The sequence below is a fragment of the Oncorhynchus mykiss genome, chromosome 9 (assembly GCF_057628025.1).
Source record: "Oncorhynchus mykiss isolate SJ-2025 chromosome 9, ASM5762802v1, whole genome shotgun sequence".
NCBI classification, from domain to species: Eukaryota; Metazoa; Chordata; class Actinopteri; order Salmoniformes; family Salmonidae; genus Oncorhynchus; species Oncorhynchus mykiss.
In genome coordinates this window covers 31672093-31691477 of record NC_143030.1, presented here as the reverse complement: position 1 = coordinate 31691477, position 19385 = coordinate 31672093, and the positions used below count along the sequence as shown (strand labels likewise).

The following is a 19385-nucleotide window of genomic DNA, read 5'->3' as shown; positions in this document are numbered from 1 at the left end:
GTTTTTGAAATGATAGTTTCCGGATTCGATCATATTAATGACCAAAGGCTCGTATTTCTGTGTGTTATTATGTTATAATTAAGTCTGATTTGATAGAGCAGTCTGACTGAGCAGCAGCAGGCCCATAATAATTCATTCAAACAGCACTTTTGTGCGTTTTGCCAGCAGCTCTTCGCAAGCACAGCGCTGTTTTTGACTTCAAGCCTAATGGCTGGTGTAACCAATGTGAAATGGCTAGCTAGTTAGCTGGGTGTGCGCTAATACTGTTTCAAACGTCACTCGCTTTTAGATTTGGAGTAGTTATTCCCCTTGCGCTGCAAGGGCCGCGGCTTTTGTGGAGCGATGGATAGCGATGCTTCGAGTGTGGCTGTTGTCGATGTGTTCCTGGTTCGAGCCCAGGTAGGGGCGAGGAAGGGGACGGAAGCTATACTGTTACACTGACAATACTATACTGCCTATAAGAACATCCAATAGTCAAAGGTATATGAAATACAAATGGTAGAGAGAGAAATAGTCCTATAAATACTATATTAACTACAACCTAAAACCTCTTACCTTGGAATATTGAAGTCTCATGTTAAAAGGAACCACCAACTTTCATATGTTCTGAGCAAGGAACTTAAACGTTCGCTTTTTTACATGGCACATATTACTTTCTTCTCCAACACTTTGTTTTTGCATTATTTAAACCAAATTGAACATGTTTCATTATTTACTGGAGGCTAAATTGATTTTTTTGATGTTTTATATTAAAGTTTAAAATAAATGTTAATTCAGTATTGTTGTAATTGTCATTATTACAAATTTAAAACAAATTTAAAAATATTATTATTTATTCAAATCGGCCGATTAATCGGTATCGGCTTTTTTGGTCCTCCAATAATCGGTATCGGCGTTGAAAAATCATACTCGGTCGACCTCTAGTGTGTATGCGTGCTTGTGAGTGTGTGTGCATGCACGTGTATGTGGAAGATGTGCCACTGCCATGCCGATGTCTATGCAAGTCTGCACAGATCGAACAGGACGCAGGCAGATGTGTCTGCAGGCAGGTGCCGTGTGTGAAAATATTTAGGATGAAAGGCAAAGGGCAGGGAGACAAACTACCCTAGTGAAAGAATGACGGGACTTCACCTTGTAGAACCATGCGCTTACAAGCCCAAACTTTATGCACCGATGAAGCTGTTTATAATGTGTGAGTGTGTGTGTGTGTGTGTGTGTGTGTGTGTGTGTGTAGTAATCCAATAACCCGTGTGTGAATGCCAACGAAAGGAACAGCTGTGTTATGACGGACCCCTTGAAAATGTGACGACATGACATTCGGCCTAGATCTAAATAACAGTTCTCTCCCCTAACCTGGTATACTGTAGATACGTCTCCTTTTAATTAAACCTAGTCTCACCCTCAATGGAACACGTCAACAAAGTCTGTGAACAAGTCCATTTTGATGACCAAAACACCACATTATTTGGTTATGTTACAGATGTTCACACCACATCCAACATCGATCCCCCGCCGTAAAACAGCCCAAACTGTTTGATCCGACCGTGCTAACTTCCCTAGCGCCTGGGAGCCATTAGCGGATTCCAATAGCCTTTTACAGGAGCAAAGTGACACTCTGAGGCGAACATCATTTCTCTCTCAAACTATATCCTTCCCTCTACTTTATAGATCTACTTTGGGTCCGACCCAAACCGCACCACTTTCCCCGGCAACCTCCGTCTCATAAATGTGGCAAGGGCGCTAACTACCTCCCCTCTTTCATCTTCTATCTCTCCTTTCTCGTCCCTCGCTTCAAATTGCTACCATGTGGGGAGGCTTGGTGGTCAGGGTGACCAGACGACTGTGCAGGGAGTATAGACACACACAGTCTGATTAACTGGAATCCTTCCCCCTCTCCTCCCGGGAAGACTGGAGAGGCAGAGAGAGGGAGGGAGAGAAAGAGGCTAATAACCATTATTTTACAGAGACCCTAATTAGAGAGAGGTAGAGAGGGTGAGGGATTTTGAGAGAGAGAGAGAGAGAGAGAGAGAAAGAAACTTCATTGGGGAGAAGCCATTTACCACAAGTGAGGGTTAGGTCAGATGGAAAGAAAGTAGGAATGAGAGATTTTATGGAGAGACAAGACTGAGAACAAGTGAATTCTATATACTGTGTTTAACTGTTAAATATTATAGAGTGAATGTGAAAGACAGATAGAGAGGGGAGGAGTTAGACAGACAAACAATGGGAGGCAGGGAAGGGCTCAGGCTCTTCTGTGCTCACCCCTCTGCCCTCTGTGTTGAGTAGTTCAGAGCTGAGACACACACACACACTGCTCTTTGTGAGGAGTCAATGCACAAAGACTGTAGGAGCCTGCAGCAAAACTCACCTCATGCCCTCTCAGACACTGACTCACAGCACTGGGGGGGTTTATCTCAAATACCTGGGGTGGGTAGACAGACAGACACAGAAAAACAACAACAAAAAAACACATTTAAAAAAATAATAACAACACCCTACAGTAGTACTCACAGATAATAGAGAAAGTCAATCTTCTCCACTCCCTCTCTAATGATTTTCTACCTGGCCTTGAGTCTCCATCTGGATTCATGACATATTAATGGAAGGTGCTGAGGAGTATTTTTCGCCGTTCAAACAGGAGTAGTAAAGGCCTAGTTCACACATTTTTTTTCTCGTTCAATTTCAATTCATCAGAGTGTGCTGCAACACCCTCAGCAACCTTACTTACCAGGGCTATGGCTTTGAGGTTCTAGTTCAGTCATGTTTTTTGTTGCCCTGAAGGGAACGGAGAAGAGGGGAAGGATAGAGCCTGTGTGTGGGGGGGGGGGGGGGGGGGGATTCCTAGGGGTGAGGAGAGAGCTAATGTTGTGATAACATCATTCAGAGGACAAACATCCAAAACGCTTGCCATATCCAAAACACAGCCGCCAGGACTGGAGAGAGGCTTCCAGAAACCCAGAGCAAGCTATACATTACTGCAATATAACAGGGACATGATATTGGAAATGTTCAAAACATATTGTATTGACATGCATACGGTGTGTTCATGTCTAACCAAGCAGAATCCAACTCAACACAAATATCTTAAATGGATATCACAAAGATGATTCACAGAAAAACTGACAACTGTTGCTGAAAGGGCGATCAACTCAAAAGGGAATGAAGAGACTTTCGGCTTTGGAAAAACGAGTCATCAAAATGACCCCAACGCTAGTATGATGACCTTGTGTCAGGCAGCGCAAACTATCAAAACACATTCACTTCAGCTCCAGATGCCAGCCTTGTCAGAACACGAACTGAACGTCGTCCCTCGTATCCCTACTTGAAGCAGAGCAATCATGCGTACTCTACTCTCCCCACGGTACTCATAACACAAGCACCGACAGGTACCGAGCGTCAGACAGGGGTGCACTCTCGCAAATCACATTTTACCTCAGATTTTCCCCGTGAACTTTTCGTCACCTACGACACATGACATGCCAAGGGTTTCAGCTAGATGGCTCCAGCCACTGGAGGCGATCTTTAAGTCAGAATTATTATTGGAGCAATGATTCATAACATTAATCAAATCTAGATGTCAGTTTGAATGACTGTAGCGAGATGTGGGGAGAGTAATGGAGGTGGAACTATGCCCAGGTATACTTAGAGGCATTATCAGGGAGACAGGGAGAAGGTTAGGCTAATCCTTACATAACAAAGGACAATGTTAGAAATTGATACATTGCTTTAGTCACTGCTAGGCTATGCAGGAGGAAAATGAGGCTGGGTAACTATCACATGCACGCACACACGCACACATATGATGTATTTGCATACATGGACGCACGCACGCAAGCACAATATGCTTCCTTCATCATTCTGTCTTCTTACAGACCATTGGGGGCAGGATGTTTTCCTCAAGGCAAACACCTGGACTAAAGACAGCGGAGCTCAACAGACTCTCTGAGGAATGAGAGCGAGCGAGGGAGAAAAGGAAAGCTACGGATCCTCCCATAGTGCACTCCACCTTCACACTTAGCCCTGCTGTAATGCGTCTGGCCCTGACACACACTACAGAACGCCACCCTGAGGCACAGCAGACTCACTGTACCCACCAGAGAGACAGCACAGACAGAGGGAGTCTAGGAACACTGTCCTCGGGCAAAGTATGGTACACTGATAACCACTAGAGAAAGATTTTAAAATCCCCTTTACTAGGTCAAAACCCTACAGTACATGAATAGTGATGCTTCAGAAATCATGCACCGGCCTGTAAGAAAAACAGAAGTTTGAGAGCGAGAGAGAGAAAGAGAAGAGGAGACTGAAAGATAGGCATGGAGAATAGAAGTAGATTCAGAGAGAGTTGGAAGGTAAGAGAAGCGAACAGATCTATTTTACAGCATGAGAGAACACACAGAGAAGCAGTGATGGAGAAAGACAGAAAGAGAGAGATGCAATGGCACAGTTCCAATCCGAGCTAACCTTACTCTTCCCTACATGACGAGGAACTGAGAAGGAGCCCCACTGCGAACGTTTAATCAACATTGAATCAATGCTGTCGTAGTATTACCCTTTCTGTTCTCACTAAATCAGTGGGGATAGGGTGGGTTGGTGATGGTAGGGATAATACTCACGACATGGATTAATGGCAGGGGGAACCGTATCTCAGCCAACGCAGCTGTGTTGCACTGCGCACCCCACGCTAACTCGCTACCTCACACCCAGGGGCACAGATGTCCAATAGTGACATCACCAGCAACGCCCACAGCACCGACATGGTTGGCTTAATGGAACCAACTGCCAGAAATCTCAGTCGGTTACTGCAAGATGTAGGATGAGAATTTGCTGCCTGCACTACAGACGGCTATATCGGCCCGCTAATACAGGACTAGTAAAGGCCCAGAGCACTACTTTTGTGAGATTTTGTTTTTATAGATCACTTTTCTTTTCGATTTTTAGGGTGTGCTGCAGCACCCCTATTTCCCGCTGCTATGGACAGGGGATCACAGTTTCACCTCAGATTCAACTCAAAACCATACCACCCATACTCTGACACATATTTTTTTATGGGAAATGACCCACTGAGGCCCTGCTCCTCAATAGCTGCTACTTCTTGTGTATCAATCAGGACATGGGACGAGAAAGTTGTCACAGGGGACCTGTGTGTGCTCCACGGCCACTGTCGCCCTCTCCCAGGTTGCGCAAGGTCGAGTGTGTCCCAAATGACACCCTATTCCCTATGTAGTGCACTACTTTTGACCAGAGCACTACAAAGTGAATAGGATGCCATTTGGGATGCAAACAAAAAAAAAAGAGTTGGTCCAATACTGCGGCCAAAGAGCTTGCAGGATGTATACAGTAGGTCTGCCTTCCATTGTCCATTGTTACAGGGACTGCCTGCCTGGACTGACTGGGGTGGATTGGCTTTGGCTTCCATAAAGAGCTGGGGAAATACCGAGCCTCAGGCACACACAATTAGGGGTAAAAATACAACAAAGGCAGTAGAAGTAAAGGTTCCAGGGATTATTTCCCCACCAAATTCCTTGTAAACAAACCGGACTGGGGGATACAGGTCAGCTAAGGTAGAGATGGAGACTATAGACAGGCCCAATGACCAACTAAAATACAAAACGCTGTTAAAACATATTTCAATCCAATATTTAAGAAAACGGCCCAGGTCATTGGTAAGTGTCATTTCCAGTTATTGCTTATCCCTTCAAAACGGTGCCCTTTCCTAAACATGTAGTCTAATTAATCCAAACCCAGCAGATTTTCCCCAGCCTGTGCCCCATTATATTTGATTCATTGGATTTGTTCTAAATAACTGAGCTTCTTGACCCTCCCTCCCTCCCGGCCAGTCAGTCTCAGCAGCCATGAGTGGCTGCTGCAGGGTGCGACCAGCTGATCCCTACCATGCTGCATCACAATAGTCTTACTCTTAAGCATTTCCTTTCCTTGTTCCATGCCCTTCATCTTTACCGATCTGAAACGACAGGCTAGTTAAAAGCTATATGGTTCTAGTGATTGAGGGGGTACGGCAGGATTGGAGCTTGAACCAGCCACTCTGTAGTTTCTGGGTAAATTCGCCATCTGTGCCATTAAAGCCTAAGCTTTTTGGCATAAACAGTAGGCTTTACACATACTGGGAGGCTACATGGAATGGTGCTTTTGGCCATAATTTGCTTCCACCTGTTCAATTTTCGGCCTCAGTTCACATGGAGGAAATAATACAACGATAGGAGAGAATACGATGACAGGAAGCAAATGCGGGTCCTTTGATACACCTACAGTGTCCCAGCCAATGAGGTATGGTCACGAGCACCATACCGTGTGAGTTCATTAGTCTGTCAATTAATCACGCTGCAACCTGCTCACCCCTGTTGGTCTACACCTCGTGTTCCTTTGTGTTGTGCCTCTCCATCCCTCATAGCAACCTTGTTCAAATTGTTGTAGCAAGAATACTTTGACCATTTATATTGAAATGCTCAACTGGAGTCGAGACAGACGAGGCAAATCATTTTATTCTCACGAGAAAAAAAAAAACTGTCAGCGAAACAATTTATACGGAAGTATTATGCCAAAACAAGGGGGGGGGGGGGGACAAACAAACGCCACAAACTGATATCGTTTACATAATACATTGGAAAATTCTACAGCAAAACGCCTTATATTTCCTCCAAACACAAACGACACACACCCTTCGAGGTGATAGCAAGCTATGCTACTGTAGAAACATGGTTATGAGCGCGTGGTTTTGTTAGACTACAATTATCTCAACAATCACGGACAGAATAACAATGAATGAAAGTAGATGTGTAGGCGTAAAACAAAAACGCTTACCTTTTCCGTTTCTGTCCATGTCGCCTAGATACTTCCAGGGTGCGCACTTATCCTGTATAGTAAGCAGGCTGTGGACTCTCGTGCGTCTCCCTTCCCTAGCTCCTTGCTTCCTTTCCCTTGGTGATGGGTCATTGGCGAACGAACGGATCGTTTTGGTGAAGGTTGGAACCGAATTGCATCGGTGAAAGAGGCGTTCATTTTGGCTGCCTGATTTGCACACTACTGCTTTTTTTGAGCTCAAAAAAATGTTTGGTACTATGGTACTGTTTTTTTTAAAAGTTAAGTTACAAAATAATGATCCAAAGAGAGTGAATCCTCACTGCAGAAACAATACATAGTGGGGAGAGGAGAGCGCGTCAATCTGGTCCACGCTGATTTATTTATTTTTGCTGGCCATTTAATAATTTGGCCAGGTAAAACTGTATTTTAACGCGCATTTCACGATCTGACATAATGGTAGCCTAGCTTTTGTGTTATACATTGGAGATTGGCTTTTTTTCATGGTTCTAGGTTGTTTTTTAAGCATTTTGAACGAAGAGCCGTTTGGGAGCCAAATGAGCCGGCTCTTTTACGTGAACGGAGCCAAATGAGCCGGTTCACCGAAGAAAAAATAAATAAATGCCCATCAGTACTTTCCGTGGGTGATGGGACAGAAGCATATTCCAGCTGTCAAGAAGACACGAGATGGACACAGTAGTAGCCAATCGCAGCCGTAGCTTACAAGGGCTTTCCCAATCACAGATAAGGGGTGGGGGTCCTTGCCTTTTAAATAGTCAGTCTAGTGGATTTGAGGCAGCTGATATAATAACTATTTATCAACATACAGGCCTATCAAGATAATAAATAGACTAACACAGAATGGCAGATTGCTCATCTCTGTAGTCTCCGTTTTACTATACATACAGGCTATGCAAAACCATGATGAATCAAATGACAACAATGATTCACTTCCTTTCATCAGCACCTGTTTCAACATAATAGATTCAGTGTGGAAAAATGATTCAGTAGCAAGACTGCACCCAGAAATCTTCTTTCCTTTGTCCCAGAGCAACAAATTAGACAAAGTTGCATATTTGTTCACTGGGTTTAAACCGGATGTCCTGTTCTAATTTAATTTAGAGACAGACTAAATCACATACGTCAAACCGATTCCACGGAGGGCCAAGTGTTTGAGGGTTTTCGCTCCTCCCTTGTACTTGATTGATGAATTAAGGTCACTGATTAGTAAGGAACTCCCTTCACCTAGTTGTCTAGGTCTTAAATGGAAGGAACAACCAAAAACCAGAAGACAAAAAGGCCCTCCATGGAACGAGTTTGACACCTCTGGACTAAATGAATATTAACCAGGTCTCTCCAGCCCTATTCTAGAGCTACCCTACTGTCGTTTCTCACTGCAACTCCAGTCGTAACTAACCAGATTCAGCATATCAACTAGCTCATTATTAGAATCAGGTACACTCGATTAGGAACAGGGTCGGAGAACAGGGAACAGGGTTGGAGAGCCCTGATATGAACCAATAAGGATGTCTGTTGTGTCTGGAACAAACTTTCCTCACACCAGAAGAGACTGTCACGTATACAAAGTTAGCTACTCTCGTTTGATAGGTGCCACTGAAACATTTCAGTTTGTCTGAGAATAACACAAAAGAGTTTTCACTGACTGCTCAAGCAACTACCCAAACAGTCAAGATTCTGACCAGTTAAATTACCATAAAACCACAGCACACATCAAAAGAAACGGTACTGAATGAAACATTTATTTAAAGATGGACATCAGTATTTCTTGCAAACCAGCGAAGCCAAATAAGAACAAAAGCTAAACAAAAGGCTTAGTTACAGCATTAGAATAATATTAAGCCATATTTTCAGCCTCTCATCATCCTCCACAGGGCCTCAACAACATCGAATCACAGCATATGGTATCCGTTGGTTACACAGTGCAAAATAATAGATTGTGACGGAGCCAAATTCATTTTAGCGTCATCATATTGCATAACGGCAATGTCAGCATAATTCTAATTGTGTGCCACAGAGACGGCTTCGCGTTACGCCTAGCCATTAGGTTAAAAGAACAACATATTTGATAAAGACTAGTCATTCCATAACATTGGGGTTAATACAATGAGGCAGACTTATTTTCACGGGACATTCTATAACAAACATGGTAACACACTTCTCTGTGACCATAGTGGCGCAATGGACATATACCTGCATACATAGGATATTCATAAATATCTGGCTTCCATTACAATCAAACAAGCAAAAACAGAAGCCACACATTGACCATATGATATGTTATTATGTCTCTATATTCAAAATAAATCGGAAGCAAAAAAATTGCGTCTATTGGGCAGCTCCTTCCGATTTCCTGTATCAAAAGCGTAAATAAAGTTGTGAATCCAACACTGTATTGACCTTGACGTAAGAGAGACACGCAGCTGATTCCTTTGAGTGGGAGGCCTGTTTACCTAAAGAGATGATGAACGGGTTGTGCAACGGGTTGTGTGTATCTGGGCTATGTGAGCTCTGCTGATCTGGCCTAGTGTGTATCTGGGCTATGTGAGCTCTGCTGATCTGGCCTAGTGTGTATCTGGGCTATGTGAGCTCTGCTGATCTGGCCTAGTGTGTATCTGGGCTATGTGAGCTCTGCTGATCTGGCCTAGTGTGTATCTGGGCTATGTGAGCTCTGCTGATCTGGCCTAGTGTGTATCTGGGCTATGTGAGCTCTGCTGATCTGGCCTAGTGTGTATCTGGGCTATGTGAGCTCTGCTGATCTGGCCTAGTGTGTATCTGGGCTATGTGAGCTCTGCTGATCTGGCCTAGTGTGTATCTGGGTTATGTGAGCTCTGCTGATCTGGCCTAGTGTGTATCTGGGCTATGTGAGCTCTGCTGGTCTGGCCTGGTGTGTATCTGGGCTATGTGAGCTCTGCTGATCTGGCCTGGTGTGTATCTGGGCTATGTGAGCTCTGCTGATCTGGCCTGGTGTGTATCTGGGCTATGTGAGCTCTGCTGATCTGGCCTGGTGTGTATCTGGGCTATGTGAGCTCTGCTGATCTGGCCTGGTGTGTATCTGGGCTATGTGAGCTCTGCTGATCTGGCCTAGTGTGTATCTGGGCTATGTGAGTTCTGCTGGTCTGGCCTGGTGTGTATCTGGGCTATGTGAGCTCTGCTGATCTGGCCTGGTGTGTATCTGGGCTATGTGAGCTCTGCTGATCTGGCCTAGTGTGTATCTGGGCTATGTGAGCTCTGCTGATCTGTCCTGGTGTGTATCTGGGCTATGTGAGCTCTGCTGATCTGGCCTAGTGTGTATCTGGGCTATGTGAGCTCTGCTGGTCTGGCCTGGTTTGTATCTGGGCTATGTGAGCTCTGCTGATCTGGCCTAGTGTGTATCTGGGCTATGTGAGCTCTGCTGATCTGGCCTGACCCTTGAGCAAAACAGAATGCACTTGGCCCTACACTGCTATAAGGAACCTAAAAGGGTTATTTGGCTGTCCCTGTAGGAGAACCCTTTGAAAAACCCTTGTTGGTTTCAATTGAGGACATGGAAACCAAATGACAAATGAGTTCAACCTGGAACCAAAAAAGGTTCTCCTATGGGGACAGCCGAAGAACCCTTTTTTCTAAGAGTGTAGACACTGACTGAACTAAGACACATTTAGCATTTCCTCCCTAATAGTTAAGGTTAGGATTAGGAGAATGGAATCTGATCCCAGATCTGTGTGTGCCTAAGGGCAAGTTCAGAGCTCAGACCTGGATATGTGTTCCTTAGTTTCTGCCTCTCAGCTTACACTACTGTTTCCACAGCTGTTCAAACACAAAAACAAACACAGTGTTTCCGAACAGCCCTCCATTGTGATCTCTGTTCTGGGAAAGCCCTCCTCGCCATTGATAACGCTACATCAACCTTCTTTCAATGTTACAATGATGTCGTAACAGTGATCCAAAAAGGTCAAAACTTACACACATCCATACACACAGCATTCTTCCAAACTGCATAAATGATCATTCGATATAAGCAGACATTAGATTTGACAATGTAATTCTGCAACACTATTGGCATTCACGTTCAACGAGGCACACTCAATACGTGGTCGACTCCATTGCTTCTGTATCAGCACTTTGTGACATCTGCTGACGCAAAATGGGTGTTATAAATACATTTGATTTGAATTTCGATAAAAGCGCTTTCATTTCAGATTGACCTTAGAAGTCAGGAGACATGAGCTTTGATGACGACAGCTTATTGTTCTACTTACCGATGGAGCAAAACTCTAATTTGATATTTATTCAGATTGACTGTGTTTTTCATTTATATTGAGCATGTATTCTCCAATCCACCTGCCCTATAGCCATTCGATTTAAAGATGACCATCCTCATCCTCCCTTTAAGATGTCTATAAATAAATGCCAAACAAAAGCATCTGAATTGGGCTTTTCATTGGACAAAAGTTGTGTTACAAAATGTGCATAAAATAATTAACCAAAATGAGGGACCAAAATGATCCAAATTGAGAATGTTTTTACAAACATTTTCATACATTTCCATCGTAGATGGCCTCGACCATCTCTCATATGCATGCATGCCCTAGAGGCAATATATACCTTGGCTTGCATAACAAACTCCGAGACAAATATATGTACGCTGTATGTCACATGTATATTGTATGCCACTTACGGTTGAATTATTGTTGGAGTTTCTGAAGACTTGGCCAAGCCAATATATGTTTTCCCACTACATATGTGGCAGTGGATGCCAAATGACTTACAAACAACGAACATAGAAAGGGTTCATCCTCTATCACAGAAGGTACAGATTATATGTCAGTATGTCATTATCAATTCATTAAGCAAGGCTTAACTTGTATTGCTCAAGTGCTGCTGCAGGCCTGTGTTAGATAGTGTGAGGACAATGAGGGGGGAGCAGATGATAAAGGTGTCATAACAACACGATTCTCACATCTGAACACTTCCACAGAATGGATGACGGCCATCCAGGAGTCAAAAATAGCTTATAAAAATAATGTCGGTTTTTGATGGGAAGGGATTTACGTAAAAGTGTCTGGCAAGGCAGTGTTTGACAACAGGGCTTGAAAGAACCTGAGGCTCTATACATCTGCTATGGGTATCAGTGGTGCCTATGGTACTGTTTTTACCCATGATTCATGCTGTTGGCTCTGATCCAACCCCAACACTCCCATCTTCACTGATTTATGAGTGGCGTGTGTAAGATACAGCCCTCTATCAACAAATCACGGCATGGCTATCAAACAAACTACCCACTTAAAAAAGGAGAAGATAAACTTTTCCTATCTTAACCTCCACTGCTGTAAAATGATACATCTGTTGTTCAGATATGAGACTATAAGTTGTGGTGAGTTAGAGGCTAGCACAGGCTACAGCGAGGAAAGGGAGGATAGAGAGAGAGAAAGAAAGAAAGAAAGAAAGAAAGAAAGAAAGAAAGAAAGAAGAAAAAAAGAAAGAAAGAAAGAAAAGGAGATGGAAAAAGACAGAGAAGAGGAGTAAGAGGAGATGTGAGGTGGTAAGAGAAAGAGAGAGAAAGAGAGAGAGGGGGGGAGAATGAGAGAGAGGGGGGGATGAGAGAGAGAGGGGGGGAGAATGAGAGAGAGAGGGGGGGGATGAGAGAGAGAGGGGGGGGGGATGAGAGAGAGAGGGGGGGGTGAGAGAGAGACAGAGGGGGGGGGGGTGAGAGAGAGACAGAGGGGGGGGGATGAGAGAGAGAGAGAGAGAGAGAGAGCGAGACCTTAAATGAGACACGGTAGATAAGGAAAGATCAAGTGAGAGAGAGAGACCTTAAGAGAGGGTAAGAAAAACAGATAGCAGGAATGATAAAAGAGGGGAAAACGAAACAGATAGAAAACAGACAGAGATATTGTTCCAAGTCGAGATAAAGACCGTAGAAGAGGCAGACGTTGAACCAGGAAGAAACAGAGACAAAGAGAAAAAAAGCCTATTTCTCTTTTTGGGGAGGAAGGGGGAGGGGGATGCAGAACTCACATCGAGGCGGGGAGAGGGGAAGAGGAGGAGTGGTGTCAACGGGCCATGCAAATGCATCTCCCCCCACCTCCCCAAAGGTTATAAAAAAATAACATTCAGACCACAACGCATACAAAAGCTATATGTGACGAACATTGCCTCGACGTTGGATGTCGGTCACGGCGACATCGTGAAAATGTCTCCACCTTCCTTATTCTGGCAGAGATGATGATTCGCAGGCGCAACGTCGTATGGCGGTGCATATATAGATGATTTCTGATGGGGGTTTTTTTCTTTCTGATTTCCTTTCTTCCAGACTGGACAGACGTTGTAGACTAGAGATGCTATTTTTATCCCTGTTACAGTCACTTGGCTTTAGAAAAGGCGTGCCTTCTTTTTCATGTCGTTCTTCTTCCACAGGGCCATGCGGTCAAACTGGTCCAGGGTCATCCCGAACACATGCTGGAAGTCCTCTGGGGAGAGGTGTCTCTGGAAGAGACAAGAATACAAGACAATATGTTTGTATTCATTAGAATGACAGGACCGACAATCTGTGGAAGCAAAATAGTGGGAATATGACAGACAGACACAGACAGACAGACAGACAGACAAACAGAGAGAGAGAGATACTATCAAATACATAGTTCAGTGCATTTAGCCATCTGTTTAAGTGCAGGATTCCATGTCCTGTGAAGTGCACTTGAGTGCAGTCGCCTCACTCAGCCCCTGTAACAACACCACTCTCACACACACAGAGAGAGATGTAAACATATGTTTCCCATGCTAATAAATCCCTTTGAATTGAATTGAGAGAGAGAGAGAGAGAGAGAGAGAGAGAGAGAGAGAGAGAGAGAGAGAGAGAGAGAGAGAGAGAGAGAGAGAGAGAGAGAGAGAGAGAGAGACCGCAGTGACAGGTGTTGTGCTTTCCCCCACCACCACACCCCACTCCTTAGTGGCAGCAGGTAGCCTAGTGGTTCGAGCGTTGGACTAGTAACCAAAAGGTTGCAAGCTCGAATCCCCGAGCTGACAAGGTAAAAATCCGCCATTCTGCCCCTGAACAAGGCAGTAAACTCACTGTACCTAGTTACATTTTTAAAAACCCAGGGGAGCAGAGCTGAGGGCCTGACTTGGACACACTATGTCTGGGGTGACCACAGATGGAGAGAGGGCCTGTGTGGGATGGCAAACACTAACCCCTAAAATGAGGCCTAAAGGGCTGGCTGGACCTGCTAGGAGCTTCATCCTCTTAAGCTGTGCTTACAACCTGCTTTTGTATTTCAATTCTATTTGAGATAAGTGCTGTATAATGCTTAACATAAGCTTATCATACTTACGTTATCCTCTGGTCCAAATTTACCTACACTTACACACATCTTACGCAACTTTCTTCACCACGAAACCTCAACCTCATACCATCCATGTGTGACCCAAAACCTACTGTTGTGTTCAGCATGAGAATATCATTGGTCACTGGTTCTTTAATGAAAGATTTAACACACCAAATCAAAGTCCATGCTTCAGAACCATGTCTATCCCCTGTTTGGCTCACATTACAAATACTATAACCCCCCAAAATGTCAAAAGTATACGATGGAATCATTTTTTTTTTCTTCCATGAGCTGAACTAAAAGATCCAAGAAATGTTCCATACGCACAAAAACTATTTTTTCTCTCTCAAATGTTGTGGACAATTTTGTTTACACCACTGTTAGAGAGTATTTCCCCTTTGACAATATAATCCATCCACCTGACAGGTGTGGCATATCAAGAAGCTGATTAAACAGCATGATCATTACACAGGTGCACCTTGTGCTGGGGACAATAAAAGGCCACTCTAAAAATGTGCAGTTGTGTCACACAACACAATTCCACAGATGTCTCAAGTTTTGAGGGGGCGTGCAATTGGCATGATGACTGCAGGAATGTCCAACAGTGCTGTTGCCAGAAAATGTAATGTTTATTTCTAAGCTGCCTCCAAAATCGTTTTAGAGAATTTGGCAGTACATCCAACTGGCCTCACTACCGCAGACAACGTGAAACCACGCCAGCCCAGGACCTCCACCTTCGGCTTTTCACCTGCGGGATCGTCTGAAAAGGGGGATCTGGGGTGCTGAGGAGTATTTCTGTCTGTAATAAAGCCCTTTTGTGGGAAAAAATTCATTCTGATTGGCTAGGCCTGGCTCCCCTGTGGGTGGGCCTATGCCCTCAAAGGCCCACTCATGGCTGCTCACCTGCACAGTCATGTGAAATCCATAGATTAGGGCCTAATGAATTTATTTAAATTGACTGATTTCCTTCTATGAACTGAAAATCTTTGAAATTGTTGAATATTATTATTATATTTTTGTTCAGTATAGAATCGGGCTGTCATCGTGTGACGGTCAATCAACTAGTTTCCATAACGACCAGGCATCTCCAGCGGAGAAGGGAGGAATCTGGGCAAGACACTGCTGGCATCACATCAGATGAATGCAACATGGTACACACACCTGCCTAGAAGGCCAGCATCCCGGAGTCACCTCTTCACTGTTGACGTTGAGACTGGTGTTTTGCGGCTACTATTTAATCATGAAGCTGCCAGTTGAGGACTTGTGAGGCATCTGTTTCTCTAACTAGACACTCTAATGTACTTGTCCTCTTGCTCAGATGTGCACCGGGGCCTCCCATTCCTCTTTCCATTCTGGTTAGGGCCAGTTTGCGCTGTTCTATGAAGGGAGTAGTACACAGCGTTGTACGAGAACTTCAGTCTAAAGGCCAGTTTTATTATTTCTTTAATCAGAACAACAGTTTTCAGCTGTGCTAACATAATTGCAAAAGAGTTTTCTAATAATCAATTAGCCTTTTAAAATGACAAACTTGGATTAGCTAACACAACGTGCCATTGGAACACAGGAGTGATGGTTGCTGATAATGGGCCTCTGTACGCCTATGTAGATATTCCATACAAAATCTGCCTTTTCCAGCTACAATAGTCATTTAAAACATTAACAATGTCTACACTGTATTTCTGATCAATTTGATGTTATTTTATTGGACAAAAAAATTTGCTTTTCTTTCAAAAACGAGGACATTTCTAAGTGACCCCAAACTTTTGAACGGTAGTGTATGTTTTACGGACACAGTGTGTTTTACATTAGTTATGTTGTTGTTATTAGTTTTTATTATTCCCAACTTTCAGCTCCATTCAACCCCTCCCATCTATCTCTTAACACCATCCATATTGGATTTCCATTTGACATTATTACTCTTAGTAATCACAGCCCTCCATTCACATAATACAGGCATCTGACTTTGTCTGTCTGCCTGTGTATGGGGAAGCCACTGGGGTGTCTGTGTGTTTGTCCCGCTCGTAAATATCGACACACGCACGCACACACACATACTGCAAAGCACAGGGTGATCTCATGGTGGGTTTAATGGGATTCCACAGCAGATTTGCATAAATCTGTGTGTGTGTGTGCTTGTGTGTGGACCTAGCTCTATGTTGTATAACACACACAGCAACTAGGTCTCACAGTCTCACGTCGGAATTAGACGTTCATCCATGTTTCTCAAAGATCAAATTTCGAAGTTGTTACAAATGTCAAATTTCTACATGTTTAGGGTTAAGTTTAGGCATTAACTCCACTATTTTAAGGTTGAGGTTAAGATTTCGGCATTAACTCCACTATTTTAAGGTTGAGGTTAAGTTTAGGTATTAACTCCACATTTTTAAGGTTAGGGTTAAGTTTAGGTATTAACTCCGAAATCTTAAGGTTAGGCATTAACTTAAGGTTAATACCTTAAGGTAAGGGTTAACTTGTGGGATAGGCTTAAAACAAAAATAAATAGCTTTCAATTGGTTTTACCCCCGTTTTCTCCCATATTTCGCGGTATCCAATTGGTAGTTACAGTCTTGTCTCGTCACTGCAACTTCAGAACGGACTCAGGAGAGTCGAAGTTCGAGAGCCGTGCGTCCTCCGAAAACACAACCCAACCTAGCCGCGCTGCGTCTTGACACAATGCCCTCTTAACCCGGAAGCCAGCCGCACCAATCTGTCAGAGGAAACACTGTACACCTGGCAGTGTCAGCGTGCACTGTGCCCGGCCCGCCACAGGAGTCGCTAGTGCGCGATGGGACAAGGATATCCCTGCCGGCCAAACCCTCCCTTGACCCGGACGACGCTGGGCACATTGTGCGCCGCCCCATGGGTCTCCCGGTCGCGGACCGGCTGCGACAGAGCCTGGACTCGAACCCAGAATCTCTAGTGGCACAGCCCACTCGGAGGCCCTCAAAAACAACTGCTGGATTCAAACTTACAACCTTTGGAATCAGGTTACTTACTATAAATCGAAAACCATACCTAGACTACCAACAAGGCCTTGGGGAAATACTGTAGTTAATACTGTAGTTAAGATAACAACTGATGTCGGATCAGTGCAGCCTCAGTGTCTCCATTCAGTTACGTCATCAAAATCCAGACATCTGTATTTGGAGCTCATTGTTGTGGTGTTGCATTAAGACACTTTATGTCTAGTAATAATCTCCACATGCATTGTTAGTCTCACCGGTTCTGAGCACAGAACGAATGACTCAATAACTCTTGGTAATCACAACCATCCATACACATAATAGAAGCATCTGTCTTTGTCTGTCTGTCTGTGTACGGGGAAACCACCGTCTGTCCCGCTGGTAAATATCGACACACACACACACACACACACACATACTGCAAAACACAGTGTGATCTCATGGTGGGTTTAATGGGATTCCACAGCAGATTTGCATAAACCTTTGTGTGTGCGTGCGTGTGTGTGTGTGTGTGTGTGTGTGTGTGCGGGGGCCTGGCTCTACGTGGTATTACACACACAGATGGGGTTTGTATGAGTGAAAAATGAAATCACCAGTTTGAGATAAAAAAAACTTTACTGCCTGGATAATGTTGCTTCACCCCGAGAGATGATGACTTATCATCTGAAAACAGTCACTCCGTCTCACACACACGCACACACACAAACCCATAGCCTGACACATATAAGAGGACGTATGTGATTTGTGGACAGTGGCACATACAGTAAGTGCATACACACTCACAGACAAGTAGAGATATTCTAAACCCACTGACATGAGACCAACACACACACACACACACACACACACACACACACACACACACACACACACACACACACACACACAGGGTGAATGCGTAGGGGGAGATAAACAGCATGATAAATCAGCAGTCCATAACTCAGTGTGAGGCTAGAGGAGTAACCCGTCTGCCCCAGCCAACAGCGCACATACACTCACACAATACCATGATAACGTTACCACAAACCAACCCTCACAACATTGGGACAATGTGGTGAGAGTAGTCCAGTGTGCATTTGTAAGGGCGGGGGGGATAATCACACACACACACAAACACACATATGCTGAGGCAGACAGCTCTGGAGCCTTGTGAGAGAGAGAGAGAGAGAGAGAGAGAGAGAGAGAGAGAGAGAGAGAGAGAGAGAGAGAGACAGAGACAGAGACAGAGACAGAGACAGAGACAGAGACAGAGACAGAGACGGAGAGAGAGAGATAATTTGGTGCCTGAGGAATGCTGGACTAGTGAAAGGACAGCCAGTAACCACAGGAGCAATGACCCTGACCAACAGTACTGTATCCATCACAGGAGGCTGCTGAGAGGAGGACGGCTCATAATAACGGCCGGAACGACAAGGATATAATGGCATCTAACACCTGGAAACCATGTGTTTTATGTATTTGATACCATTCCGCTCCAGGCATTACCACGAGCCCGTCCTCCCCAATTAAGGTACCACCAACCTCCTGTGGCGTCCACATAGGCTGACCCACTGGGGAACCAGGTCCAGCCAATCAGAATGAGTTTTTTTCCCCCCACAAAAGGGCTTTATTACAGACAGAAATACTCTTCCTCCCCCCCTTTGACGATCCCGCAGGTGAAGAAGCCGGATGTGGAGGTCCTGGGCTGGCGTGGTTACACGTGGTCTGCGGTTTGAGGCCGGTTGGATGTACTGCTAAATTCTCTAAAACCACGTTGGAGCCGGCTTTGGTAGAGAAATGAACATTTCATTCTCTGGCAACAGCTATGGTGGACATTCCTGCAGTCAGCATGCCAATTGCATGCTCCCTCAAAACTTGAAGCATCTTGAAGCATCTGTGGCATTGTGTGAATGTGTGGGAAAACTGCCCATTTTATAGTGGCCTTTTATTGTCCCCAGCACAAGGTGCACCTGTGTAATGATCGCGATGTTTAATCAGCTTCATGATATGCCACACCTGCCATGTGGATGGAATATCTTTGCAAAGGAGAAATACTCACTAACAGCTATGTAAACATATTTCTACCAAAAAATGTAGAGAAATAAGCTTCTTGTACGTTTGGAAAATTTCTGGGATCTTTTATTTCAGCCCAAGAAACATGGGACAGCACGTTAAAAGTTGCGTTTATATTTTTGATCAGTGCACATTTTCAGAGTACCTTCAAAAGTCACACTTTAGGACTTGGGTTGGAGAGCGTGTCTCCAACCCTTGGCTCACCAACCGACCATAGTCATGTGGCCCT

At 44.4% G+C, this 19385-nt stretch overlaps 2 protein-coding genes across 5 annotated transcripts in view; both read right to left on the bottom strand.

Annotated features, from left to right (window-relative positions):
* LOC110531878 (actin filament-associated protein 1) overlaps positions 1–6997 on the bottom strand; it is a 112212-nt gene extending 105215 nt beyond the window's left edge. For 2 of the 4 annotated variants that reach the window (XM_036987778.2, XM_090184050.1), the window contains exons 1-2: positions 6820–6947; positions 2369–2422 (exon numbers count right to left, since the gene is read on the bottom strand). Coding sequence is in view for 2 of the 4 variants with exons in the window: in XM_036987777.2 (XP_036843672.2) it covers positions 6820–6838 (19 nt within the window). In the remaining 2 variants the exon portion in view is untranslated. Of the gene's footprint in view, positions 1–2368; positions 2423–6819 lie in introns of all 4 variants that reach the window. The other 2 variants (XM_036987777.2, XM_090184049.1) reach the window with 2 other exon arrangements.
* A 1566-nt stretch (positions 6998–8563) lies between these two features.
* ablim2 (actin binding LIM protein family, member 2) overlaps positions 8564–19385 on the bottom strand; it is a 104959-nt gene continuing 94137 nt past the window's right edge. The window contains exon 22 of the mRNA XM_036987766.2: positions 8564–13302. Within this exon, the coding sequence (XP_036843661.2) occupies positions 13189–13302 (114 nt within the window). The 3' untranslated portion in view covers positions 8564–13188. The remainder of the gene's footprint in view (positions 13303–19385) is intronic.